Below are 22927 nucleotides of genomic sequence, written 5' to 3' on the forward strand. Positions count from 1 at the left end.
TGGGAGGAACTTGAAGTCACTCAGGGATGGCAGTCAGTAGCAGACAGGTGTTGAACAGATAATTAGTACCCGGGGCCTCAAAAGCACACTCGTCCTAGGTGGCAGAGATGGAGCTGTGTTGTGTGGACTATCTTGAGGAAACTTGAACAAATGTCTATTCATCCCAGGGAGAGCACAATGACAGAAATGAAGAAATTATTCCACTCAAGTGCAGTTTGGAGTGCCAGTGAGTCCAATAGGGATCAAACTTTCAGAAGTGTGAATGAGGAGTTGTTTACAGGAGCCTGGGAAACTAGTGGATGGCTATACCACTGAAAAAAGAAATATCTTCCAGCAACCACAGCATGGAAAGATGAGGAGAAATGAGCCAGTAAAAAGCATGAGCTGTAAAGTTACACAAATTATATATTGAAACATTGTAGAAAGTCAAAGATCCTGGACAGATAGGTCCAAAACCTGATTCTGAATCTTCTTTAAAAATAAAAACCTTTAAATATTATATATATATATATATATATATATTATATATAGTGTTTTGCCTGCATGTGAGCTTGAGCACCATCTGTTTGCCTAGTACTTCCAGAGAGACCCTGGAGCAGAAGTTACAGACAATTGTGAACTGTCATGTGGGTGCTGGGAACTAAACCTGGGTCTTCTGGAAGACCAACTTCTGTTCTTAAGTGCTGAAACATCTCCCGGGATCCTCCTTTTTAAAATTTTTATTCGTAATTTAATAGAAGCATGCCTCTTCATAGGATTCCTCCATTGGGTACACAAGCAAATGATTTTTACAGTAAAGTTTAGTTTACAACTGTCTTCACAGATCAATTTTAGAATATTTCCCATATGATCCCTCATGCTTACTTATGATCAATTCATGTTCTTAATCCTGGCCTCAGGCAACTACTAGTGTATTTCTGTTTCTATAGTTTTATTTTCTTCTGGACATTCAATAACTGGAATCCTACAGTATGCCATTATCTGTCATCAAGAGCATTGTTTTTGAGGTGTGCTCATATTATAGCATGGCTCCATAGTTTGTTTCTTGCAGCGTTTTGTCTATTTATTCCTCAGATGATGGATACTGGGTTCTTTCTGGGTTTGGGCTATTTTGAGTAATTCTGCTAAAGACTCACATTTGCCTGGCTTTGGGTGTAATGTGCTCTTATTTTCCTTGAATGTATCTTAGCAATGAAATCACTGGGTCAGGTGGCACATATATGTTGGAGTTTTAGAGAAAGTGCCAAGCTGTTTGCCCAAGAGGTTATAATAGCTAATCAGAGGGTTACTGCTTCTCCACTTCTGCTCAGCCCAGTGTCTTATGCAAGTAGCTGGGCAGAGTTGCAAAGCTTTAGTTGTGTCCTCTTTAATTAAAGCAGGTTTGTAGTGATCTGACATTTACCTGTGCTAGGCCTGTGCTAGGCATTAACAATCACTCTCTCATTTCACTCCTATCCCTATGAAATGTAGATATTATTTTCCACATATCTAGTGAATTTACTGAAGTTCAGAAGATTTAAACGAGTCAGCATGGTAATAGAAGATTGTCTGAGCATTAAATGATATCAATCCTGAACATTGCTAACATTATCTTGGCATACAAAAATTGAAGAATGGAGAGGATTTTATTTGTGTTTTCTTGACAATGTCATCTCAGGAAGATCTGACACTGGCTTTAAACTGTCACACGTTGGAGAAACAGCAAGATCTTTATAGAATTTACCCTGTGGTCATAATCACTATTGTGGCCCAAGTATCACAGAGTCAACCCCCAAGTCAAATAGCCTTATTTTAGTTGAGGAAATAATAGGAGCGGATCATTCAGGATGTGGTCATAGCTCCTCCTGGCCTTTTCTTATTCTTATATTTCCTTTCCTCCTCTGTCAAAAAAAAAAAAAAAAGCAGTAATTACATTTCCAAATTCCAGAGATGCAAGTTATGAAAGAAGCTTGGCACATTAATGCTGCCAAGAAGTTAATTAACTGATTGATTTGAAATGGAACCCTTTATCAGAAAAGAGCACACACGTGACCGAGAAGAGAGTGAAGAGAGTCCACAATGTCAAAACAGCAAACTGATTTAGGTGAAATGGGCTCAATGAATTTCTCAGGAAAATTCAAGGGACTTTAAAATTTGTAAATGGCCTTTAAAATGTATATTTAACATGAAAGGTATGTGAGTTTTTATTAAATTGGTAACTTGTCATTCGTTATATCTTTTCAGGGAGAGCCAGGAGTCAGAGGCCCTCCAGGTCCTCCTGGGCCTCGGGGCATTGGAACCCAAGGACCAAAGGTGAGTCCTTGGGTCTCAGATATGTGTGATCATCAGGTCCCAGTTAGGACATCTCTAATTGGAAAACCATGAACAAGGAATGCTCCAAATTTGGAAATTTGGAGCTTGACCACAAATGTCGAGTCCATAGCTGACCCCATGAAACAAATAATGGTCAAAATCCTGGTGCCTTCAGGCTTCTATAAAGAGTGCCTGTGAACATTTTGTGTTTCGACATGTATCCCATCTCCAGAGGAAATGTGTAAAAACTCAATTCTGAAACACTTATCACCCCGAGCATTTCTAAGATGGGACAACCAAGCTTTGATACCAGCCCACTCAACAGCTCCTTCATATGAAGTCTTGGTTTAGTTGTTGGCTTAGTTTTTTCTGGATTATTGATGAAATCTTTGTTCATGTCATGTGACCTGTGACACCTTTAAAACACTTGCTTCCCTTACAAAATCAGAAAGTCAACTTCTCTCAACACAGTTGAGAACTATAGTGTTCTAAATGTTTCCAGGTTTCTCAGAAGCTGTGCTATCTCATCAAGAAGCAAATGCTAGCTGGACACAGTGATATACACAACTAGTCCTAGCACTTGACAGGCAGAGGCAGGGGGATTGCTAATTCAAGGCCTACTTGTGCTACATATCAAGCCAGAGTCCATCCTGAGCTACATATAGATAAGAGTCTTTGGCCAGATTTTTTGGAGGGGGGGTGCTTTTAATATGTCACTGACTAATACATGTACTTTATAGTATATCTCCAGCCACTGTGTCAGAACTTGGTACAAACATCAAACTTCATTGTCCCCATAGACAGTGGTTTCTTTCAGTGTCCCTTTCCTTTATTTCTAGGTATCATTTGCTTATCTCCAGTAGTTTGGTACTTATCAATTCTTTAATTCTTCTAATCCAGTGTTTCTCACTGAGGACTTTGTCCTCCTCTCCAGGGATGCTAATGGGGGCACTTAAACAATATCGACACTGGGGACATCTGGGGACATCTTAACTGAAAACCGATAGTGACATTTACTGGCTAGAGTTCAGGAGTGCTGTTAAACAGCCTCTGATGAACAAGATGGCTTCCCCAAACATAGAGTTGTCTCCATCAAAATGTTAGTAGTGCTGAGATTGAGACGCTCCTCTAATTGTTCATACATTTATTCAAGAAGTGTATGTTTTATTTGTTTAAAAAAGTGAAGCAAGGAAGCTTACATTGAAGGGACCAGCTCCCCATTACAGCAGCCATAACAGCCGAAGACATGCTTGTCTGACCTTACCTTAGTCACTAAGAGGTCAGATGCCTGCCTTGTGACAAGGAACCAATCAGAAGTTAGCTGGTGGTGCTCTGCTTTACGGCTCTGGGTGTGCTTTACCGACAAGTGCACAGCAATGACATGCAGAGCATAGCAACCACTCTGGGAGGGCCTATGGGCCATAACAACTAGTTGGCCAATCAACACAGGGCAAGCCCTCTAAGCCTGGAGGCACACCAATCCTGAGCCTGTGCGTACCCCTAGACACTCCCCTTATGCTGCCCTACAAGATCTCTATGCAGCCGCTTGGAGCTGTCTTTTCTAGCCACCCGCCATGGCGGGTGGGTGAAAGACCCGGGCTAACATGGGGTTAGCTCGTTAAACAACAATAAAGTCTCATGCAGTTTGCATCAAGCTTTTGAATCTGCCTGGTGACTGTGGTCCTGGGCTGAGATCCTGGAGGCCTGAGTTTTCCAGGGGTCTTACAACATCATGTTTATGGGTAAACCAGTGTCAATGAGCCACACACCATAAATTCAGATTTTAAATAGGTCTAGTCACATCCAAAATTCATGTGAAATTAAACCCTGTTACTAGAGAAGAGGGCAGAAATCATTTTTGAGCCATGAATTTTGTTTAGGATCCCAGCCTCACCAGGATTCTTAGTTTATTTCTTTTTCTTCCTTGACTTTTATCTGGAAAGGGGCTAGTTTAGAAAAATCATGGGTCACTGTTTGGTACATGAAGATTCCCCTAAGGTGACAAAGTCACCATCAGGGAAAAGTTGGATCCATTTGTTTTCATTGTCACCGTTATTTTTAGTTTTAAAATATTTTTGCAATGAGAAAACATCCTTACAATTTGAGAAAAAGAAAGTTCTTGTAATGACAAGAAAAACAAACAAAACAAAATCCCCTGACTTATTTAGTAACTAATGCCCTCTTCTCAAAGCATGTGCTGTTCAGGGTTCATTTGCCATCTCTTGGGAATATGCAAAGGTGAACTACTTTATTGCGAAATTTCTAAGAGCTTTAATATGGTCATGACAAAACTTCAGTTGGTTACACTGCATATTTGAAGATTATAGCACTTGGTGATGTCACAAAACCTTAGTTTGTGTGTGGATACTGATGTCTGTGCAGCAATTTCGGAATCATACACTCTTTGGCTCATACTTCTACCACTAAATGCCACATGGCTGCATGAATGTGCATGTTTGTGTGCATAAAATCTCACTGTGTGCTGGTGTGTGTGTATATATGTATCTTTATGTATACATAGCACATGTTTGCCAGTGTGTGTGTGTGTGTGTGCGCACATGCAGATACCAGAGCCTTAGATGCCATTCCTCAGAAACTGTCTACTTTGCTTTAGAGACAGGATCACTCATTAACCTTAACTCACTGATTTTTGGCAGCTGTTGAGCCCCAGGGATTGTCCTGCCTCTGCCTCCCCAGTTCTGAGATTACAAGTACCATGCCCTGCTTTTTCATGTGGGTACTGGGAACCAAACTCAGGTTCTCATGCTTACGTGGCAGGTACTTTATGAACTGAGCTGTTTGCCAGCCCTTCTACTGACTCTAACAGTATTCCCAGTGAACTGGCATTCCATATTAAAAATGAACAGCATGTTCAAGCCTTCATAGAATATGGCATTAGTGGTCTTTGAACTTGGTGTGGGCAGCCTGGAGTGGGGACATCTAGGTTTGCCAAGCAGAAGTCCCTAGCCTCTCTTCCTGTTTCCTCCAAGCAGCTCTTCCCCGCCTCTCTACCTACACTTGGGTTATTTTGAAAAGTTGGTTTGTAAGCAATTCACGTGGCCTAGGAGTGTTTAGATCAACATAGCCTTAATGAAATTGAAACTATCTTACGACAACAGAATCCTAATCAGCTTATGTAAGAATGAAGCCAAGAGCAGTGATAGTGTAAGACCCCCGAAAAGCTCAGGCCTCCAGGATCTTAGCCCAGGACTGTGGCCACCCCAATCACCATTTGGAGTCAAAAGCTTGATGCAAACAGCATGAGGCTTTATTGTTGTTTAACAAGCTAGCCCCATGTTAGCTCCAGTCTTTCATCCACCCACCATGGCGAATGGCTAGAAAAGACAGCTCCAAGCGGCTGCATAGAGATCTTGTAGGGCAGCATAAGGGGAGTGTCTAGGGGTACGCACAGGCTCAGGATTGGTGTGCCTCCAGGTTTGCCCTGTGTTGATTGGCCAACTAGTTGTTATGGCCCATAGGCCCTCCCAGGGTGGTTGCTATGCTCTGCACGTCATTGCTGTGCAGTTGTCTGTAAAGCACACCCAGAGCTGTAAAGCATAGTGCCACCAGCTAACTTCTTGGTTCCTTGCCATGAGCAGGCATCTGACCTCTTAGTGACTAAGGCAAGGTCAGACAAGCACATGTTCAGCTGTTATGGCTGCCGAAATGGGGAGCTGGTCCTTTCAATACGTCAAATTTTCCCTCCCTAACCTTTGTATACTTTGTTGTCAATTTTTCTCTCTCTTTTTACAGGGTGATATTGGGCAAAAAGGCCTGCCTGGTCCTCCTGGTCCCCCTGGTTATGGATCACAAGGAATCAAGGTAAGTGAATCTGATTGTGCTGGAAACATCTCTCAAATCAGCATGTGACTTCATTGCAAAATGCAGATTTTGTGTTGTGGCCTGGCATGTTACAGCTCCAAATCACGATAACCATGAGTTTCGGCCTGAGTGGGGGAGTGTGGACTTGGAAACTCCTAGCAACCCAATGGTGATAAAGACCAAACATAGGCATCTTGTTATCTTTAGAGAGCTCTCAGTTCCATGCTGCAAAACTGGAGTCTTTCCTTTATTCAGCATCTTCCTGGCTTTTTCCTAACCGTGCTTCCCTGGCCCTGAAGCCATTTCTCTCTCCTCCAGTCAACTCCTCTGCCAGAGACCTCCTAACTCTCTGTGACCTCTCTTGTTATTTATACACCTAACCTTCTGCCCCGGTGCAGGCCTATTCAAATGCTTAGTCCTGTAGAGATGCAAACTAGGGGACATTCCCCACTGAGGCCATGCTATTCAATAGCAAATCAGCCAGCATCCGCAATTCAATGCAGACTGGAGCTCCTGGTTAGTGGAAACGCTGGAAATTTCTTAATGGAATTTTCCTGGCTCCCCATAATTTTGTTAGAGTGTCACAGTCAAAACTGCATCCAGGATTTAGAGACAACACCCAGAAGTGTAGAATGGGTACAAGCACAGTCTTTTGTAAGCACTAACCATCACACACATTGTTCGATGAAGCATCGAATCGTTCAGTGGTTTGAGAACCTTTGGAATCTCACCTAACAGTACATTCTCATCTCTCTTGAAGCTCTCTCACCTGCTTCAGCCAAGGGCTCTCTTTCCAGCCCTAGGGATAGGACATGGGGGTGGCGGGGCATTAGGTAGGGTGTGAAGGCACAGGGAGTGGGCCCCGTGGGCCTTGGATTGGCAGAACTTGTGGTTCTAGCTTGCAATGGAAGCATTAGGAGCCCCTGGGATAATATTGGTACCCTAGCATGGAGGACTGAAATGTGAACTCTGCAGCAGAGCTTGGGAACTTTCTAAACCCTCCAGGTGGTTCTCCCAAGCAGCCCAAGTGGCCATGACTGCTCTTGGTCTTTACTGCTGGAGTTCACAGCCAGCTGCCTCCTACTTTGTATTTGCTCAGCAGTAATAAGTTTATCAAATGGGGTGGATTTCTTAGAGTTTCCTATATCTAAGTAGGGAAACATTAGTAATTCCATACTAATTACTATGCAATTTCAAACGTTCCCTTTTCTATTTCTAATATGTTGAGTTCATTTGTAAACTGTGCCACCTCACCTAGCTATCCTTCTTCGCACAATAAACCAATACTTATTTATTACCCTGTGAAAGAGTAATCTTTGCTAATCTACAACTATACATAATTGAATTTCACTCTAAATGTGGAAACATTTAAAACAGTTGTTCTCAACTTTCTTAATGCTGCAACCTTCTAATACATTTCCTCATATTGTGGTGACTCCTAACTATGATATTATTTTTGTTGCTTCTTCATAACTATAATTTACTACTATCATGAATCATAATGTAAGTATTTGTGTTTATCAATGGTCTTAGGCAATTCCTGTGAATGGGCCTTTTGACCTACAAAGGTGTCATCATCACCTACAGGTTGAGAACTGCTGATTTAAAACAAACTCTCTTTCAAAATAGAATAACTTAGTAAATAGGAGACAGAAGGCACCTAAAATAAATATGAAAGCCCCTTATTATATTTAAACCACGTACTTCTGTATAGCTAAATCTAGAGAAAAAAATCATTGAACTTGTATTAATCTTCCAATCCAAACACAATATCTGAAGGTTGCAGGACAGGTCTTTTAAGTAACAGCTATTCATCTGCCAGGCAGAATTTCGAAGCAAAAATGGGATAGCATATGGTTGATAACATACAGGCACAGGAAATTAGAGTGGAACTCGACTGATTTACAAACTACAGCACTCTACTACCCCATGCTTAAATTCTGTGGCTGAAAGATAATAATGTCCTATTGAAGGGACCAGCTCCCCATTTCGGCAGCCATAACAGCTTGTCTGACCTTGTCTTAGTCACTAAGGTCAGATGCCTGCCTCATAGCAAGGAACCAATCAGAAGTTAGCTGGTGGCGCTATGCTTTACGGCTCTGGGTGTGCTTTACGGACAAGTGCACAGCAATGACGCGCAGAGCATAGCAACCACCCTGGGAGGGCCTATGGGCCATAACAACCAATTGGCCATTCAACACAGGGCAAGCCCTCCAAGCCTGGAGGCACACCAATCCTGAGCCTGTGTGTACCCCTAGACACTCCCCTTACGCTGCCCTGCAAGATCTCTATGCAGCTGGTTCAAGCTTTCTTTGCTAGCCATCCGCCATGGTGGGTGTTGAAAGACCCGAGCTAACATGGGTTAGCTCGTTATACAACAATAAAGCCTCATGCTGTTTGCATCAAGCTTTCAAATCCTCCTGGTGATTGGAGTGACTGAGGTCCTGGGATGAGACCCCGGAGGCCTGAGCTTTCCGGGGGTCTTACATTATGGAAGTTTTTGCAAGAGTTTTTGAAGGAAAAAAAGGGACTAGAAAGATGGCTCAGCAGTTAAGAGCCATGACTTCTCTTCCAGAGGAACTGGATTCAATTCCTAGCACCCACATAGTGGCTTATAACTGTCTAATTCCAGTTCTGAGGGATCCAGCTGTCCTCCATGGGCACTGCATGCATGTGGAGTACAGACATGCAGACAAAACACTCATTCGCATAAAATGAAAACCATTTGAAGATGAGATGAAAGGGAGAAATAAATGTAATGAGACACCTGGCCTTGTCACCAACATGAGCTCAGTTTCCATGTGCTATAAGCCTATCACCTGCACTTCTAAATCCAGTGCCACGTTTGTCCCTTCTATTATCTAGAATTTACTTCCTATAATCACACTGGAGTACCTTGGCTGTATTCAGTCAATCCTTCTCACCAACCATGACTCATCTGGCATTGGGCCCTTTCTTATGTCCTTTGGGTTATGCCATGTTCATGTCTACCCTGAGTGAAACTAGGTCACAGTATCTGGCATGACAGGTACAAACTCCAAACCTCCACATTCCATATACAGTCCTATTAGCAACAAGATGAGCTGCTCTTCCTCCACTTGGGGCTGTGACCTGATGATGCTTAGAAGGCTGAGTCACAGAGTTTCCTTAGACAAGGCTGGCCTGCCTGCCTTCCACTAGCAGTAGGGCATGAATTCCCTCAGCAGGTCTTCTTCATCATTTTTCTGACCCATACTTAGACCATCTCCACAATAGGGAGAGGACTTAAAGATAGACTTGGCATTTGAAGATGAAAGACCCCCGGAGGCTCAAGCCCCCAGGATCTCAGTCCAGGACCTTGATGACCCCAATAACCTTGGGAAAGTGGAAACTTGATGCAAAAAGCAAGAGGCTTTATTGCAGTTGTTTAACAAGCAAACCCCATGTTAGCTTGGGCCTTTCGTCCATCCACCATGACGGATGGCTAGGAAAGACGGTGAGAAGCCACTGCATATAGATCTTATAGGGCAGTGTAAGGGGAGTGTCTAGGGGTACGCACAGGCTCGGGATTGGTGTGCCTCCAGGCTTGCCCTGTGTTGATTTGTTGTTATGGCCCATCGGCCCTCCAGAGTGATTGCTATGCTCTGCGCGCCATTGCTGTGCACTTGTCGGTAAAGCACACCCAGAGCCATAAAGCATAGCACTACCAGCTAACTTCTGATTGGTTCATTGCATCTGACCTCCTAGTGACTAAGGCAAGGTCAGGCAAGCACGTGCTAGGCTGTTATGGCTGCTGAAATGGGGAGCTGGTCCCTTAAAGACTACTACAAGTTAAATTTTAGTTTTGATTGCCATTTCTCGACACCGTTGGGTAACCAATTAGAGGACTCGTACCTGGGAGAGGCTAATTCCTCCTCTCATCAGTCATTACTTGCCTGTTGCTCCTTGTCAAGCTGTGGCACCCCCATGTCATTCCCCTTCTGTGTTAGTATGTCTGTTGATACTGGCATTGTTCCAGTCTTGTTTGGGTAGTCATTTCTAAGAGAGGCTGTCAATACCAGCAGACTTCCTGGTATTTTGTTCTTACAATCATTCTGCCACATCTTCTGCCATGTTCCCATCTTCTGCCATGTTCCCTGAGCCATAGATGAAAGAGCTGGCTATAAATGTAAAAGAGCTGGCTCCACACAGTGGAGCTAGACCCCGCATGATCCATTGATCTCTATGTTGTATACAGCCATGGTTTTTTGTAATAGTTTCAATTTGCCATAAAAAAAGGCCCTCTTGTATGAAAGGGTGGTAGACACCACACTCATCCATAGGTATAAGATTTAAAATGTAGTCAGGAATGATACTGTTAGCAAGTGTTGGTCAATCCAACAAGTGTTAGATTCTTTTCTAAGATCCATGACTTCACTAGCCCTAGGAAGTTGGCTAGGTTTCTAGTACCAGGCAGGATTTCCTTCCTGTTGAGGGGACCTTAAGTCCAATTAGATAGCTGTTGGTCATCATTGATATGGGAGTGCCACTGTCTTAGTTAGGGTTTTCATTGCTGTGAAGAGACACCATGACCACAGCTACTCTTACAAAGGAAGACATTTAATTGGATGGTTTACAGTTCAGAGGTTCAGTCCATTATTATCATGGTGGGACATGGGGGCATGCAGGCAGACATGGTGCCGCAGAGGTAGCTGAGAATTCTACATCTTGCACAGGCAACATAAGGTGGTCTCACACTCTGGGCGTGGCTTGAGCATATATGAGATCTCAAAGCCCACCCCCATAGTGGCGCACTTCCTCCCACAAGGCCATAGTACCCCAACTTCTTAATAGTCCCACTTCCAATGTGCTTATGGGGGCAATTACATTCAAACTACCAGAGCCACTTACTGCACCCGTAGGGATCTCTTGCCTATGCGGTTCATAGGTATTACATCTGGGTAAGACTATTAATTGCTTACCTCTCAGCAGCTGGCATATTTTCTGGTACTATGGAAGCTTGCAGGAAGGAGGCTTTCAGGTTAGATCGAGCATGAATAATCTGAGTTCTGTGTCCTCTGTGTACAGTGTCTTCAGAAGTAGGGACTCACCTTCAAGCTCTGAGAAGCAACCAGCAGCAACAGCCATAGTCGACATTGTTTGGGCGTCACTTGGAATTTCGTGCTAAAAGTTTCCTGGTGTCTGAACTTAAAAGTTTTCTTTCCCACTTCTGTAAGCAAATGAGCGGCAATATAAAAAGTAAAAAATGAAATCAAATGGTGATGGTGTTAGACCCCCTGAAAACTCAGGTATCCGGGGTCCCAGGCCATGACTGAGGTCACCCCAATCACCAGGCGGATTCGAGAGCTTGCTGCAAACTGCATGAGGCTTTATTATAATTTAACGAGCTAACCCCATGTTAGCTCAGGTCTTTCACCCACCCGCCATGGCGGATGGCTAGCAAAGACAGCTCCTAGGGCCTCCCAAGAGATCTTACAGGACAGCGTAAGGGGAGTGTCTAGGGGTACGCACAGGCTCAGGATTGGTGTGCCTCCAGGCATGGAGGGCTTGCCCTGTGTTGATTGGTCAACTGGTTGATATGGCCCATAGGCCCTCCCAGGTGGTTGCTATGCTTTGTGCGTCATTGCTGTGTGCTTGTCCGTAAAGCACACCCAGGGTCGTAAAGCATAGCGCCACCAGCTAACTTCTGATTGGTTCCTTGTCACAAGGCAGGCATCTGACATTCTAGTGACTGACTAACTTCTGATTGGTTCCTTGTCACAAGGCAGGCATCTGACCTCTAAGTGACCAAGGCAAGGTTATGGTAAGCATGTGTTCGGCTGTTATGGCTGCCGAAAGGGAAGCTGGTCCCTTCAATGGTACCATTTCAGAAATTAACTAGAAATAGTAAATAGTACAATTAACGACATGGTGTAGGTGTGTGTGTGTGTGTGTGTACACGCACACACATGCATTCACATGTGTACTTGTCTGTGGATTAATATAGGATACTTACCTCTACTATTAATTTTGAATTCACACTCTAATTCCCCTACATAGAAGAAGAAGTAAAAACCACAGAAGCCCCTGCATCCTGATATGTGCCTGTAATTACATATAGCACTGAGACAATAGGAACAGGTGAATTGAGAGTTTGAGGACAGCCTCAGCCAACTAGTGAAATCCTGTCAGATGAAAAACAGGTGAAGTTTCATTCTTGCTGGAGTTCAGTATTTGGGCATTATACCTGCCAAACAACAACCGGCAAGAGAGGTAGGGCCTAAAAGTTGATCCTGGAAATGAAAGTTCAAACATCTCATTTTCACGTTGAAGGCAATTACTGCATCTTCACGGTGTTAAACGTGCTTCCTAAACTAAATAGAAGACAGTTCTATGGTCAATAAGCCAGCACCGACTGGGTAGCGCTTTGTGGGTTGCTGACATCAGGGAGTGCTGGTGTTCAGTGGGATTGGCTCTGAACCATTTGTGGTTTTCACGGGCTAGTTCACACGTGCATTGTTCTTTTGGCCAAATCCTTTTTATTCTGTCCAGCCAATGAGGTAAAAAGCCCTGCCCCACCCCCCACTTCCCCTCTCCTTCTTCTCTTCTAAATCTCAGGGTATTATTAGGTGATTTTTTTTCCTCTCAATTTCATTTTCCTTTTTCCTATTTTAAATTTTAAGAAAGTGCCTTATACAGTTCAGGCTGACCTTGAGCTCCCAGTGCAGCCACAGATGGCCTTAAATTTTGAATCCTCCTGTCTCTACCTCCCTAGTGCTGAAGTACAGGCCTGAAGCAGCAGGCACCACACATTTTCCTTCTGCGGTGGCCAGTGATAAGTATTGGGTCCCCGGTTATTGGGATATGATGGATGGATGTGATAAGCCAAACCAGACCAAATTAGTAAATCCAAATTTAATAAACAGAGAAAAGTAAAGCAGTGCACTCCCGGGTGACTCTAGGGAGGGCAGGAGAGAGAGCACCTGGCAGGGCTGGGGACCAGGTCTTAAATACTCTGTAGGTATGGTCTTGATCTGCTCTGGGGGAGGAGCTGATCCTTGGTGGGCTTTCTGAGGGGCGGGGTCTGGAATGGGAGGAGTGAAACCTGAACGGAGATTCCCAGCGTCTAGTTCTCCAGATCAGAGCTTGGAAAAAAGCTGTGAGCTCTCCTGTTAGTTGCTGCAGCTCATCAGTTTTTATTTGTTTTTGGGTTTTGCTTATATACTGTAAACAAGGCTCTGGGTCACGACCTGCAACCATCACCAATTTGCTTACCTTCTACCGTACTCTTTACACTGCAATGAACTTAAAGAAAAGCCAAACCCCAAAGTACGCTTTGTCAAAGTTTATACGACATTCAGCTCCATAGTTCCACAAAATTTCCCAATTCAAAAAAAAAAAAAAAAAAAGTCAAAACAACTGTTGGCTTTGTCCTGGAGATGAACAACTGTACAATGCATGTCCTTATATAACAAACATTAAAAAAAAAAAAAACAGATTTGAAATAATGTCAAAAGCTAGAAAAGCAATAAGATATTTCATCTGAGCATGTATATATATATATATATATTATTTGAAAATTATTTTTCATCTTACATACAGCCTCCCTCCCCTTCTCCTGTCCCCCACCTTCACCCCATCTCCCCCCATCCACTCCTTAGCGGTGGAAAGGCCTTCCTAGGGGCTTCAACAAAGTCTGGCATACAAGTTGAGGCAGGACCAGGCCCTACCCACCTGTATCAAGGCTGAGCAAGGAATCCCACCATAGGGAGTGGGCTCCAAAAAGCCAGTTCATGCCCCTGGGATAGGTCCTGGTGCGACTGTCAGCTGCACCCCTCCCAACAGATCAAGCCACTTAACTGCCACCCATATCCAGAGGGTCTAGTTCGGTCCCATGAGGTTCCCCAGCAGTAAGTCCATAGTCTGTGAGCTCCCCCCAGCTCAGGTCAGCTGTCTCTGTGGTTTTCTCCATCATGGTCCTGAGCCCGCTTGTTCGTGTGATCCCTCCTCTCTCTCTTCATCTGGACTCCAGGAGCTCAGGCCAGGACTTGGCTATCAGTCACTGCGTCTGCTTCCATCAGTTACTGAACGTAGGTTCTATGATGGCAATTAGGGTAGTCACTAATCTGATTATAGGGGAAGGCCGGTTCAGACACCCTCTCCATTATTGCTCGGAATCTTAGCTGGGGTCAGCCTTGTTGGATTCCTGAGAATTTCTCTAGCGCCAGGTTTCTCCCTAACCCCATAATGGCTCCCTCTATCAAGATATCTCTTTGATTGCTCTCCCTTTTCGTCCCTCCCACAACCCAGCCCTCTCCGTCTCTCATGTTCCCACCCCCTCCCCTCCCTTCTATCCCCCTCCCAGCTTACCCGGGAGACCTTAACTATTTTCCCTTCCTGGGGCCCTCCATGTGTGTCCCTCTTAGGGTCCCCGTTGTTACCTGGCTTCTCTGGGACTGATGATTGTAGCCTGATTGATTACCCTTTGCTCTACATCTAATATACACTTATGAGTGAGTACATACCATGTCTGTCTTTCCGGCTCTGGGTTACCTCAGTCCGGATGTTTTTTTTCTAGTTCCATCCATTTGCCTGAGCAGGTATATATTTAAAACCCCCACCATGCTATAATAGTGTATAATTTATAATGACATCTCTCCTTTCTATTCCACCTTCCTCCCCACCCACTGATATCTGTCAAGAAATTGTACCATATATTCATCCCCATCGTTTTTGTAACAGATGGCATCTCCACAAACCCAAGTTTGGTAGAGTCATGGATGTATTTCCTTTAGCTGCTGTTTCTGTCTTTATGAATTTTACTGCCCATGAATTTTACTGCTAAAAATTGATGAAAGGGATTTTTGCCTTTCTCCTATCATCAATGCCTGTTGGTGATTTATTAATGATTATTTCCCCCTTTCCTTTTAGCAAGGTAAGAGGTACTTACTACTCAGAGCTTAGAACTCCTAGTGAGAGCTGGGGCTGTGATGTTCTCCTAGTTCCATGTAGCTTTTCATTCAAGTGCCACTGTCCTAGGAGTCAGGGAACTAAGGCATCCTCAGGGCTGCTCTTCCACACACTGCCCACTCCTTATTGTTAGTTTCTGACACTTGAAGATGTGGGGTACTCGAGGGACTTCTTTCCCTGCGAATCCAACACTGGAAGAGACAAGAACATAAAAAGCTGTTGTTTTCCCAGTGCAGTGAGTGACCTTGAGAAGAATTTCGAGATTTCTTAGAAATTACAGCAGGATCCAGCTGGTGCCTGAGGCTGTCCTTGGGTGAGGCTGTCCTTGGGTGAGGCTGGCCTTGGGTGAGGCTGGCCTTGGACAAGGCTGTACACCCACATATACCAGTAGAAGGCTTATCAAGCTCCTGGGGTAAGTTTGCTGAAGGCTTTTCCCTGTTGTACTGCAAACTCCTCTGACCAATTGGTGAGCAGCCCACAATCTGTGCTAACATTTACTGTTCTTGCAGACATCTTAAGTAGGTTCAGCAGTTGGTTTTTGTGTATCAGCAACTATTTATATATGGCTTCTCGTTTGAAATACAAATATAAGAGGGAGGAAATCAAGTTCTAGGTCAAGGTCATTAGGATCTCTAGCAAAGGAACAGTTATAATTTTTAATGAGAATTCATAGCTCTAGATGGCAGGATCATAAAGATAACTCCAGAATAATCTTTCCTTCATCTTGTGAAGAATTCTCTCAGTGCAGTTAGTTCCTGGGGTGGGAACCATGAGTTACCATGCAGGAACCAAAGACTGTCTGCCCCAGGCAAGCTGAGTGAGAAGACTCAGGCATTACAACTGGGAGAAACAAGCACTAAAACCTAGTGCCTCTTTGAGACTCACAGCAGGAGCAAGGAGGAAAAGAACGGAATAGGGAGATTAATTTTTGACACTCATATTTTTCACTTTTCTAGTTTGGAAATTGCACAGTGTTTCCCTCCTCTTCTAATATTTACTTCTGATCAAGATATTGACATCCAATCCACAATGGTGGCACATGTCTTTAATGGTGGCAGAGATAGGTGGATCTCTGTGAGTTCAAGGCCAACCTGGTCTATAGAGCAAGTTCCAGAACAGTCAGGACTGTTACACAGAGAAACCCTGTCTTGAAAAACCAAAAGCAACCAAACAAACAAAGTATTGACATCCATTCTATGAAATTCCAAAGGTACTTTTACCAACAATGATAAGAGAGTAGAGTTTAATTTCTTACCATACTCTAATACTGTTATTTCATATCTTAATCAATTTTATATTCTCAAGAGAAGATCTTATTCCTTAAAAAATAGTATTACAGTTTATTTAGATTGATCCATACATTTATCATTCTCTTTAGTTCACTCTATATCTCTCAATTGGAACCACTCTCTGTAGATGGGGTTTCTGTTTCGCCTGGTCCCACAGCCATTTAGCCCCGAATAAACATACAGAGATTTATATTAATTATAAACTGTTTGACCAATGGCTCAGGCTTCTTACTGGCTACCTTTATCTTAATTATTAACTCATAACTACTAATCTATGTATTTCTACGTGATCTTATCTTACCAGAGAATGCCTGTCGCCCTATCTTCCCAGCAGCTACATGGCATCTCCCTGGTGGCTTCTCTCTGCATCCTCTCCCCAGAATTCTTCTTGTCTGGTAGCCCCGACTGTACTTTCTGCCTGGCTGCTAGCCAATCAGTGTTTTATTCATCAGCCAATAAGACAAACATATATGCAAAAGGACATCCCCCTTCAACTCTCCTTCCACCTCAACTACAACTGAGAGAGCTTTCTTTACAAACAGGTCTGTCTGAATGACTCTCCACTTGTCTTACTAGAAAATATCTTTCTTCTGTAATGTCCTCTTATGTAGAGAGATATCCTGTAGCATTGACCATGCCCATTTGGGTTATGGCCACAGGGAGGTAGGCAGGTAGAATAAAAGGCTGGGGACAGGGACACATTCACTATTTCAGTTCCTGTTGGGTCTCGGAAGGCTGCAGAGGCTAAACTGGGTTATCAGCTTCTCTTGTGAATAATTTCCCATAGCAAATAATTTCCCATAGCTATACCCCCTTTTCAGTGTGTGGTTCAATTTCCTTTTCAGAAAATGGACATGGCCAATGGTACAGGTACCTGGGATATCTATCTACACTCTTAAAATACATTTCCCATGTATAGAGTTTAGGTATATAGATTTTTCTCTCAGTGCAGAAAATTTTCTCTGACTTTTGATGTTTATTACCAATCTGAAGAAGCTTTGTCAGTCTTTCTTTCATGGTAATTTGGCCTTTTCTCTGTTTTTGGAGGGTTTTCTTTCTCTTTAACAAGTGTTTAGCTGTAGACTGTATTTAATAGATGTAGATTTGATAGAATTCTTGACTTCTAGGCTATAACTTTCATTATTTCTGGAAGATTCTCTGTCATATCTTTAGACATACCTTTGGCGCAATCTCCCTTCCCCTTGCCCAACTTTACACCTCTGGAGCTTCAGTTGTTAAAACCTTCTCGTGTCTACTTGCCTTTTCATAGTTTCTGTCTCATCTTTCTGAGCTACACGTCACTAATATTTTTTTAGTCCTGTTTTCTAGTTCCTTGGAAATTTTTTTAGCTGCATCAAAGCTGTTTAGGAAAAGAATTTACTCTCTCACTTCAGAGACTTCCATTGTCTGCCTAGAACATTTCTAAAAAGTAAGCAATGCTAATAATGTAAGCTGTTGGCAGTGGATGCTGTCTCCTGTGTGAATTTGCATCTCTCAGTCTCTCCACCCAACACGATTAGGACCTCATGTTTCTCATCCCATTTCTGAAAACAAACTCACTCCTCCTCATGGGCCTTTGCTCTGTTGTTTCTTCTACCTTGGCATTTGACATAACAGTTTCCTTCTCTTCATGTGAGCCTTAGCTGAGGAATGATCTCCATAGCAACACCATCCCTGACCATACTCGCTTCTCTTTACAGAATTCAGGGTCATTCTATTATCCTGCCTCATTGTTTTTACAACATGATCACCCTCTGAAAATATTTATGTTTCGTTGCATTTAATATCTGTGTTCTTCTAGTAAAAGAAGATCCATGAGAGTAAGGATTTTGTTCCTTTGATTTGTGCTCACATTCCCTAGCACCTAAATCAGTGTCCAGAATATAGTTGGCAGCCAATAAATATTTGCTTGATGAATAAACAAAGTAATACTTGAGTAAATATATGGAGGGACTTGAGTAAAGATATGGAGGGAAGTTACATGCTAAGTGATACTAGAGTTTTCCACAAAACTATATTATTTGACCCTCAAGAATAAGTCATTCATACATTACACTGTAACTCAACAATTACAGGATTCTGTCATTAGTGGGACTTTAAACTTATGAAATGATTTCCCCCCCCCTTGTATCCTAATGTTTAGTTGTATAATTGCTTTGCTCTTCCATGTAGCCTATTGGCCAACATTTTCTTGGAAGGAAGATTGAGCTTTGACTGTATGGTTGTGCTCACAGTATCTATTATTACAGCAGTAGGACCACAGTAAACGTAATAAGAAAATGTCTTTGATGGGAATAAAGCTGAGGGCATTGGATCTGTAAGTTCAGTGTGGTTCTCCTGCTCAGCAATCACAGGGTATATGTTCAGTGAATTCTTGATTGACCCTATTCATCAAGAGTCCTATGACCAATATTTTACCTGTTCCTGCTAGATTACAGAGCAGTTGCTTGTCACTAGACCTTTCGATCACTGCTAGTGTTACACATTCAGGGCCATTCTAGGTTAGTAGATTAGAAGGAAATGTGACAGTGAGTGCTAGCTGCTTCTTAGATTTTTCATGACTGTGTGGTTGTTGAGGGAAGTTTAGGCCTTGGGAAGGGGCAAATTCCTATTTGTAGAGATGACATTTAAAGAGCAGTCCTAACACATCCATTACAGTGCTCTGCGCTGGCACAGACGGGAGCTTTTATAATGCTGCTTTGGCTTATGCAGCTATGCCTTCAAAGCAGAAAATAGGTTTTTCATCTATTGGAATACTACTCTATTCAAAAGTTCAACCAGCTTCTGTTGATTTTGAAAAATGAAATTAGTTGAGCTAATAGTTCCCTTCCTGTTTTTGTTCTAGTTTTACAAAAAAACTAATCTTCCACAGGCCTCCATTTCTCTTCCCTTCCTAAATTACCTTACTGGAGTGATTCTGTAAAGTCAACCATTACGTTTGCTGTGCTTTTCTGCTATGTATGTACTTAGATGATAATATACACATACTCTTTGCCAGAGTGACAAGACCAATCATGTTAATACACTTTTCAAAGTGGAGCTTGCTTCAGAAGTTCTGAGTATGCTTTGCATATCAGAAAAAAAATCTGCTTGCATATAATTATAAAGTCAGCTCTCTCTCCTGCTTAAAATAAAGGGTGCTGACCTCACTGGTCATTCCTGGCTAGTTGCACAAAGCTTTATTCCAGCAGTTCATTCAATAAAGGTTTTTTGACTGTACATAAGACTCCAGGCTCCATTTTAGGTACTTTCTGTAGCATAAGAAAAGTGGGAAAGGTTCAGAACCTTATGGAAACCACATTTGTTGGCAATAAATACAATAAGTAAGAAAGTTACAGAGCATGTTTGAAACACACACACACACACACACACACAGAGAGAGAGAGAGAGAGAGAGAGAGAGAGAGAGAGAGAGAGAGAGAGAGAGAAGACATTTTAAGTGGATGGCCTTGTGGATCTGAGAATGGCCACCCTAGGATGAAGGAAGAGATTTCTACAAAGTTTCCATAAGTAGGAGGGTGTTTGGAGTGTGCAGAGAAGAACAGAACGACAGCATGGCTGGAAATGCCATCCAGGAAGTAACAGCAGTGGGTTGTGGAAGGATGCATAGCCGCCCTTTGGGCTTGTGGGGTCCTTGGCTTTCCTCAGCAGTGAAGTTGGGCACCACTTGCTGGGTTTTGAACAGAGTTGTGGTGCAGTCTGACTTTCTCTGCAGAAGAGCTGTGATCCTTTGCTGATAGACTGTCCTGGGGCCAGGACTGCTGGCTAGCAAAGGAAGCCAGGCAATGACAAATGACATTTGAAGATCTACAAATGTAAGTCCTTAGGAAAGGATCTCTGTGTAATGATCTGTGCCTAAAAGCTGAAACATGCAATAGAAAACCCTTGATGATGACAACATTGATGCTATCTTCATAAATTGGGTTGTGCGGGGCGGGGGGCATGGTAAGGGAGGGAAACTACGCAATTATATTTCAATTAAAAATGAAATGAACCACTGGGGTTTCAGTTTCTGAGCTGTGCCGTGCTGCGTTTCTCTCAGGACTGACACAAAGCAAAGCTCCTAACCTGCATGCATAGGGATTGTGATACAGATGCATCAGCTGGGGCTGGGCATTCCATGGCTGGTTGTTCTCTGCATTTTGACCAGTGTGGCATTCTGTAACCATCTCCTGACGCTACAAAAATGAGTTTTGTGGATGAGCAGTGAGAACTACACTTACCTTGGGGAATAAGGATACCTAATTAGAATGTAGTTGAGAATGATAATGGTTTTGTAGCCTCACTAGCCATGAGCAGTTGGCGAGGTCTTCAGTGCCAGGCATGCTTTCTCTCCTGTTGTGTGGCCTTAAGTCTAATTAGATAGCTGTTGGTTACCTCCAGAGTACCAATGCTACTAGTGTACTGTTAGGAATATCTTACTGTGATGGTCACTGCTGCGCTCATAGGTGTCACAGGTGGGTAGAACCATGTTTGCTCCCCACCCTTGGCAGCTGGCATAGCACCTTTTGGTGTTATGAAAGCTAGTCCCCAGGAAGGAAATTTTCATGCCAGATCTAGTTAAATCCTGAGTGCTGTGTCTGGAGCACGTGGCATTTTCAGCCACAGGGACTTACTTTCAATTTCTGTGGGGCAAACAAGAGCAACAGAAGTAGCCTATATAGTTTTGGGAGCCTTTTGGATTCCCCTGGCCAACAACCTGGAAGGAGGTATCTCATGCCTGGTACAAGGGTTTTTGTTAGACAGTATTTATGGCTCTTTGGAAGGATAATTATCACCCCAAATGGTGTACCTTCAAACTCTATCTATCTATCTATCTATCTATCTATCTATCTATCTATCTATCTATCTATCTATCTATCTTTCAAATAAATATAAAAACAATACTATCCCTGTGGCCTTACAAATATCCTTGGTGTCAACCCCCTTTCCTCCCTCTCCCTTTGTGCTGTCCTCCCCTCCCCCTCCCCATTTAAAGCCTCCTCGTGTTTTCTCATTTCCCTTTTCATATTTCCTGTATGCTTCTTGTTATAGTTTATGAAAAGTTTATTGGTAAGAACTTGCATCATACAGTGCAATTAAGTATTCTTCTTAAGAAACTTAAACTTTATCCATAGGAAATGTAGGTTTGGGTATATGATCCTAAATTCAGTTTATGATCTAAAAACCATTTGTGTGTTTATCAAGAAGGCAAGTGATTTGTTTTTAAGTGGGTTTTCAATGTACACTGAAAGACCAGCTTTCTTGAGGCTTCTCAGTCCCTCAGTTCTCAAATCTACTCATACCGAGTACCTTTAAGTTCTCTGTGACATCTTGGTTTCCTGGCCCTAGTGCTGTGTGTAAGCTGATTTCTTTGCAGGGGTGGGGGGATTCCCTTAGCACCCTACTTCACCAGGTCAACTCTGGTTCAGTTGTTAGGCCTCGTGGTAGACAGTACCTGCTCTGGGAGCCCCTGTTTCCTTAAGCCCGTGTTCTGCTTGGGTTCAGTGGTACTTCAGATCATCCTAGTACAGCACTCCCCATGCTCTAAATGTTCATTTTCTACCTGAACACCAGATGCTGAGTTAGCAGATGCCTTGGTTTATGTTAGCTCTAAGACACCTAATGTAAACCTGATACATAGCACTTATTCAATACAAAAGAGGAAGTCCTTGCTATACCTTTCCCTATAGCTTTAATTTTTCCCATCTTTCAGAGGAAATATTAATAAGCATATTATGTGCTAGGTACTGGTCTAAGTGCTTGAGGTAGACATGTCTATGACACCTAATATCCATTGTTTTTCATTAAATGAAAATATCAAAACATACAGTAGAGTCAGCAACATGTCTCAGGGGGTAACAGTGCTTGCTGCTAAGACTGGCAACCTGAATTTGATCCCTAGAACTCATATGATAACTTCTACAAGTTGTCCTCTGATCTCGATCTCCCCGTATATCCCATCACACACACACACACACACACACACACACACACACACACACACACACACGAGAGAGAGAGAGAGAGAGAGAGAGAGAGAGAGAGAGAGAGAGAGGCAGAGACAGAGACACAGGGACACAGAGAGACAGAGAGAGAAAGAAAGAAAATGTAAAAAAAAAAACAAAAACAAAAAACATTATATAGCAGAAGAGAAAAAGGAAGGGAGCTGACCTGTAGAATTGGGTTTCTTGGTCCTTTGTCTTATGAAGATAAAAATAAGGCAATATTATTTGTCATTGGACCTGATACTTATTTAATACCTGGTAGAGTTGGTTCCAGCATTTTCACCTCATGGTGAAAATTACAAGTTTACATAGGCTAATTCTCTAAACTTCGGTTAAAAGCATGTTTCTTTGAATATAAGATAATATCTGCTATGAACAGGTTCTCATAGGCTAATATGGTGATAGCCTATGTTCATTTCAAAGGTTGGTATGTAAAGTAGACTTAGGAATTAATAATACTAACCTCATGTTCTACAGGGAGTCTAAGCCATGCACTAAAGAGAGTATATTCCTTCAGAGTCAGACACATATTCATATTTTATCATTTCTCATTACAAATTCGGCCAGCATTGCAACCAGCCTCATTAAGAGGAAATAATATCGAAGTTTA

At 42.7% G+C, this 22927-nt stretch overlaps 1 protein-coding gene across 1 annotated transcript in view; it reads left to right on the top strand.

Annotated features, from left to right (window-relative positions):
* Positions 1–22927, top strand: part of Col28a1 (collagen type XXVIII alpha 1 chain) — a 155909-nt gene that overhangs the window by 92586 nt on the left and 40396 nt on the right. The window contains exons 25-26 of the mRNA XM_035450390.1: positions 2224–2292; positions 6046–6114. Coding sequence (XP_035306281.1) covers positions 2224–2292; positions 6046–6114 — 138 coding nt within the window. The remainder of the gene's footprint in view (positions 1–2223; positions 2293–6045; positions 6115–22927) is intronic.

Source organism: Cricetulus griseus (assembly GCF_003668045.3).
Source record: "Cricetulus griseus strain 17A/GY chromosome 1 unlocalized genomic scaffold, alternate assembly CriGri-PICRH-1.0 chr1_0, whole genome shotgun sequence".
NCBI classification, from domain to species: domain Eukaryota; kingdom Metazoa; phylum Chordata; class Mammalia; order Rodentia; family Cricetidae; genus Cricetulus; species Cricetulus griseus.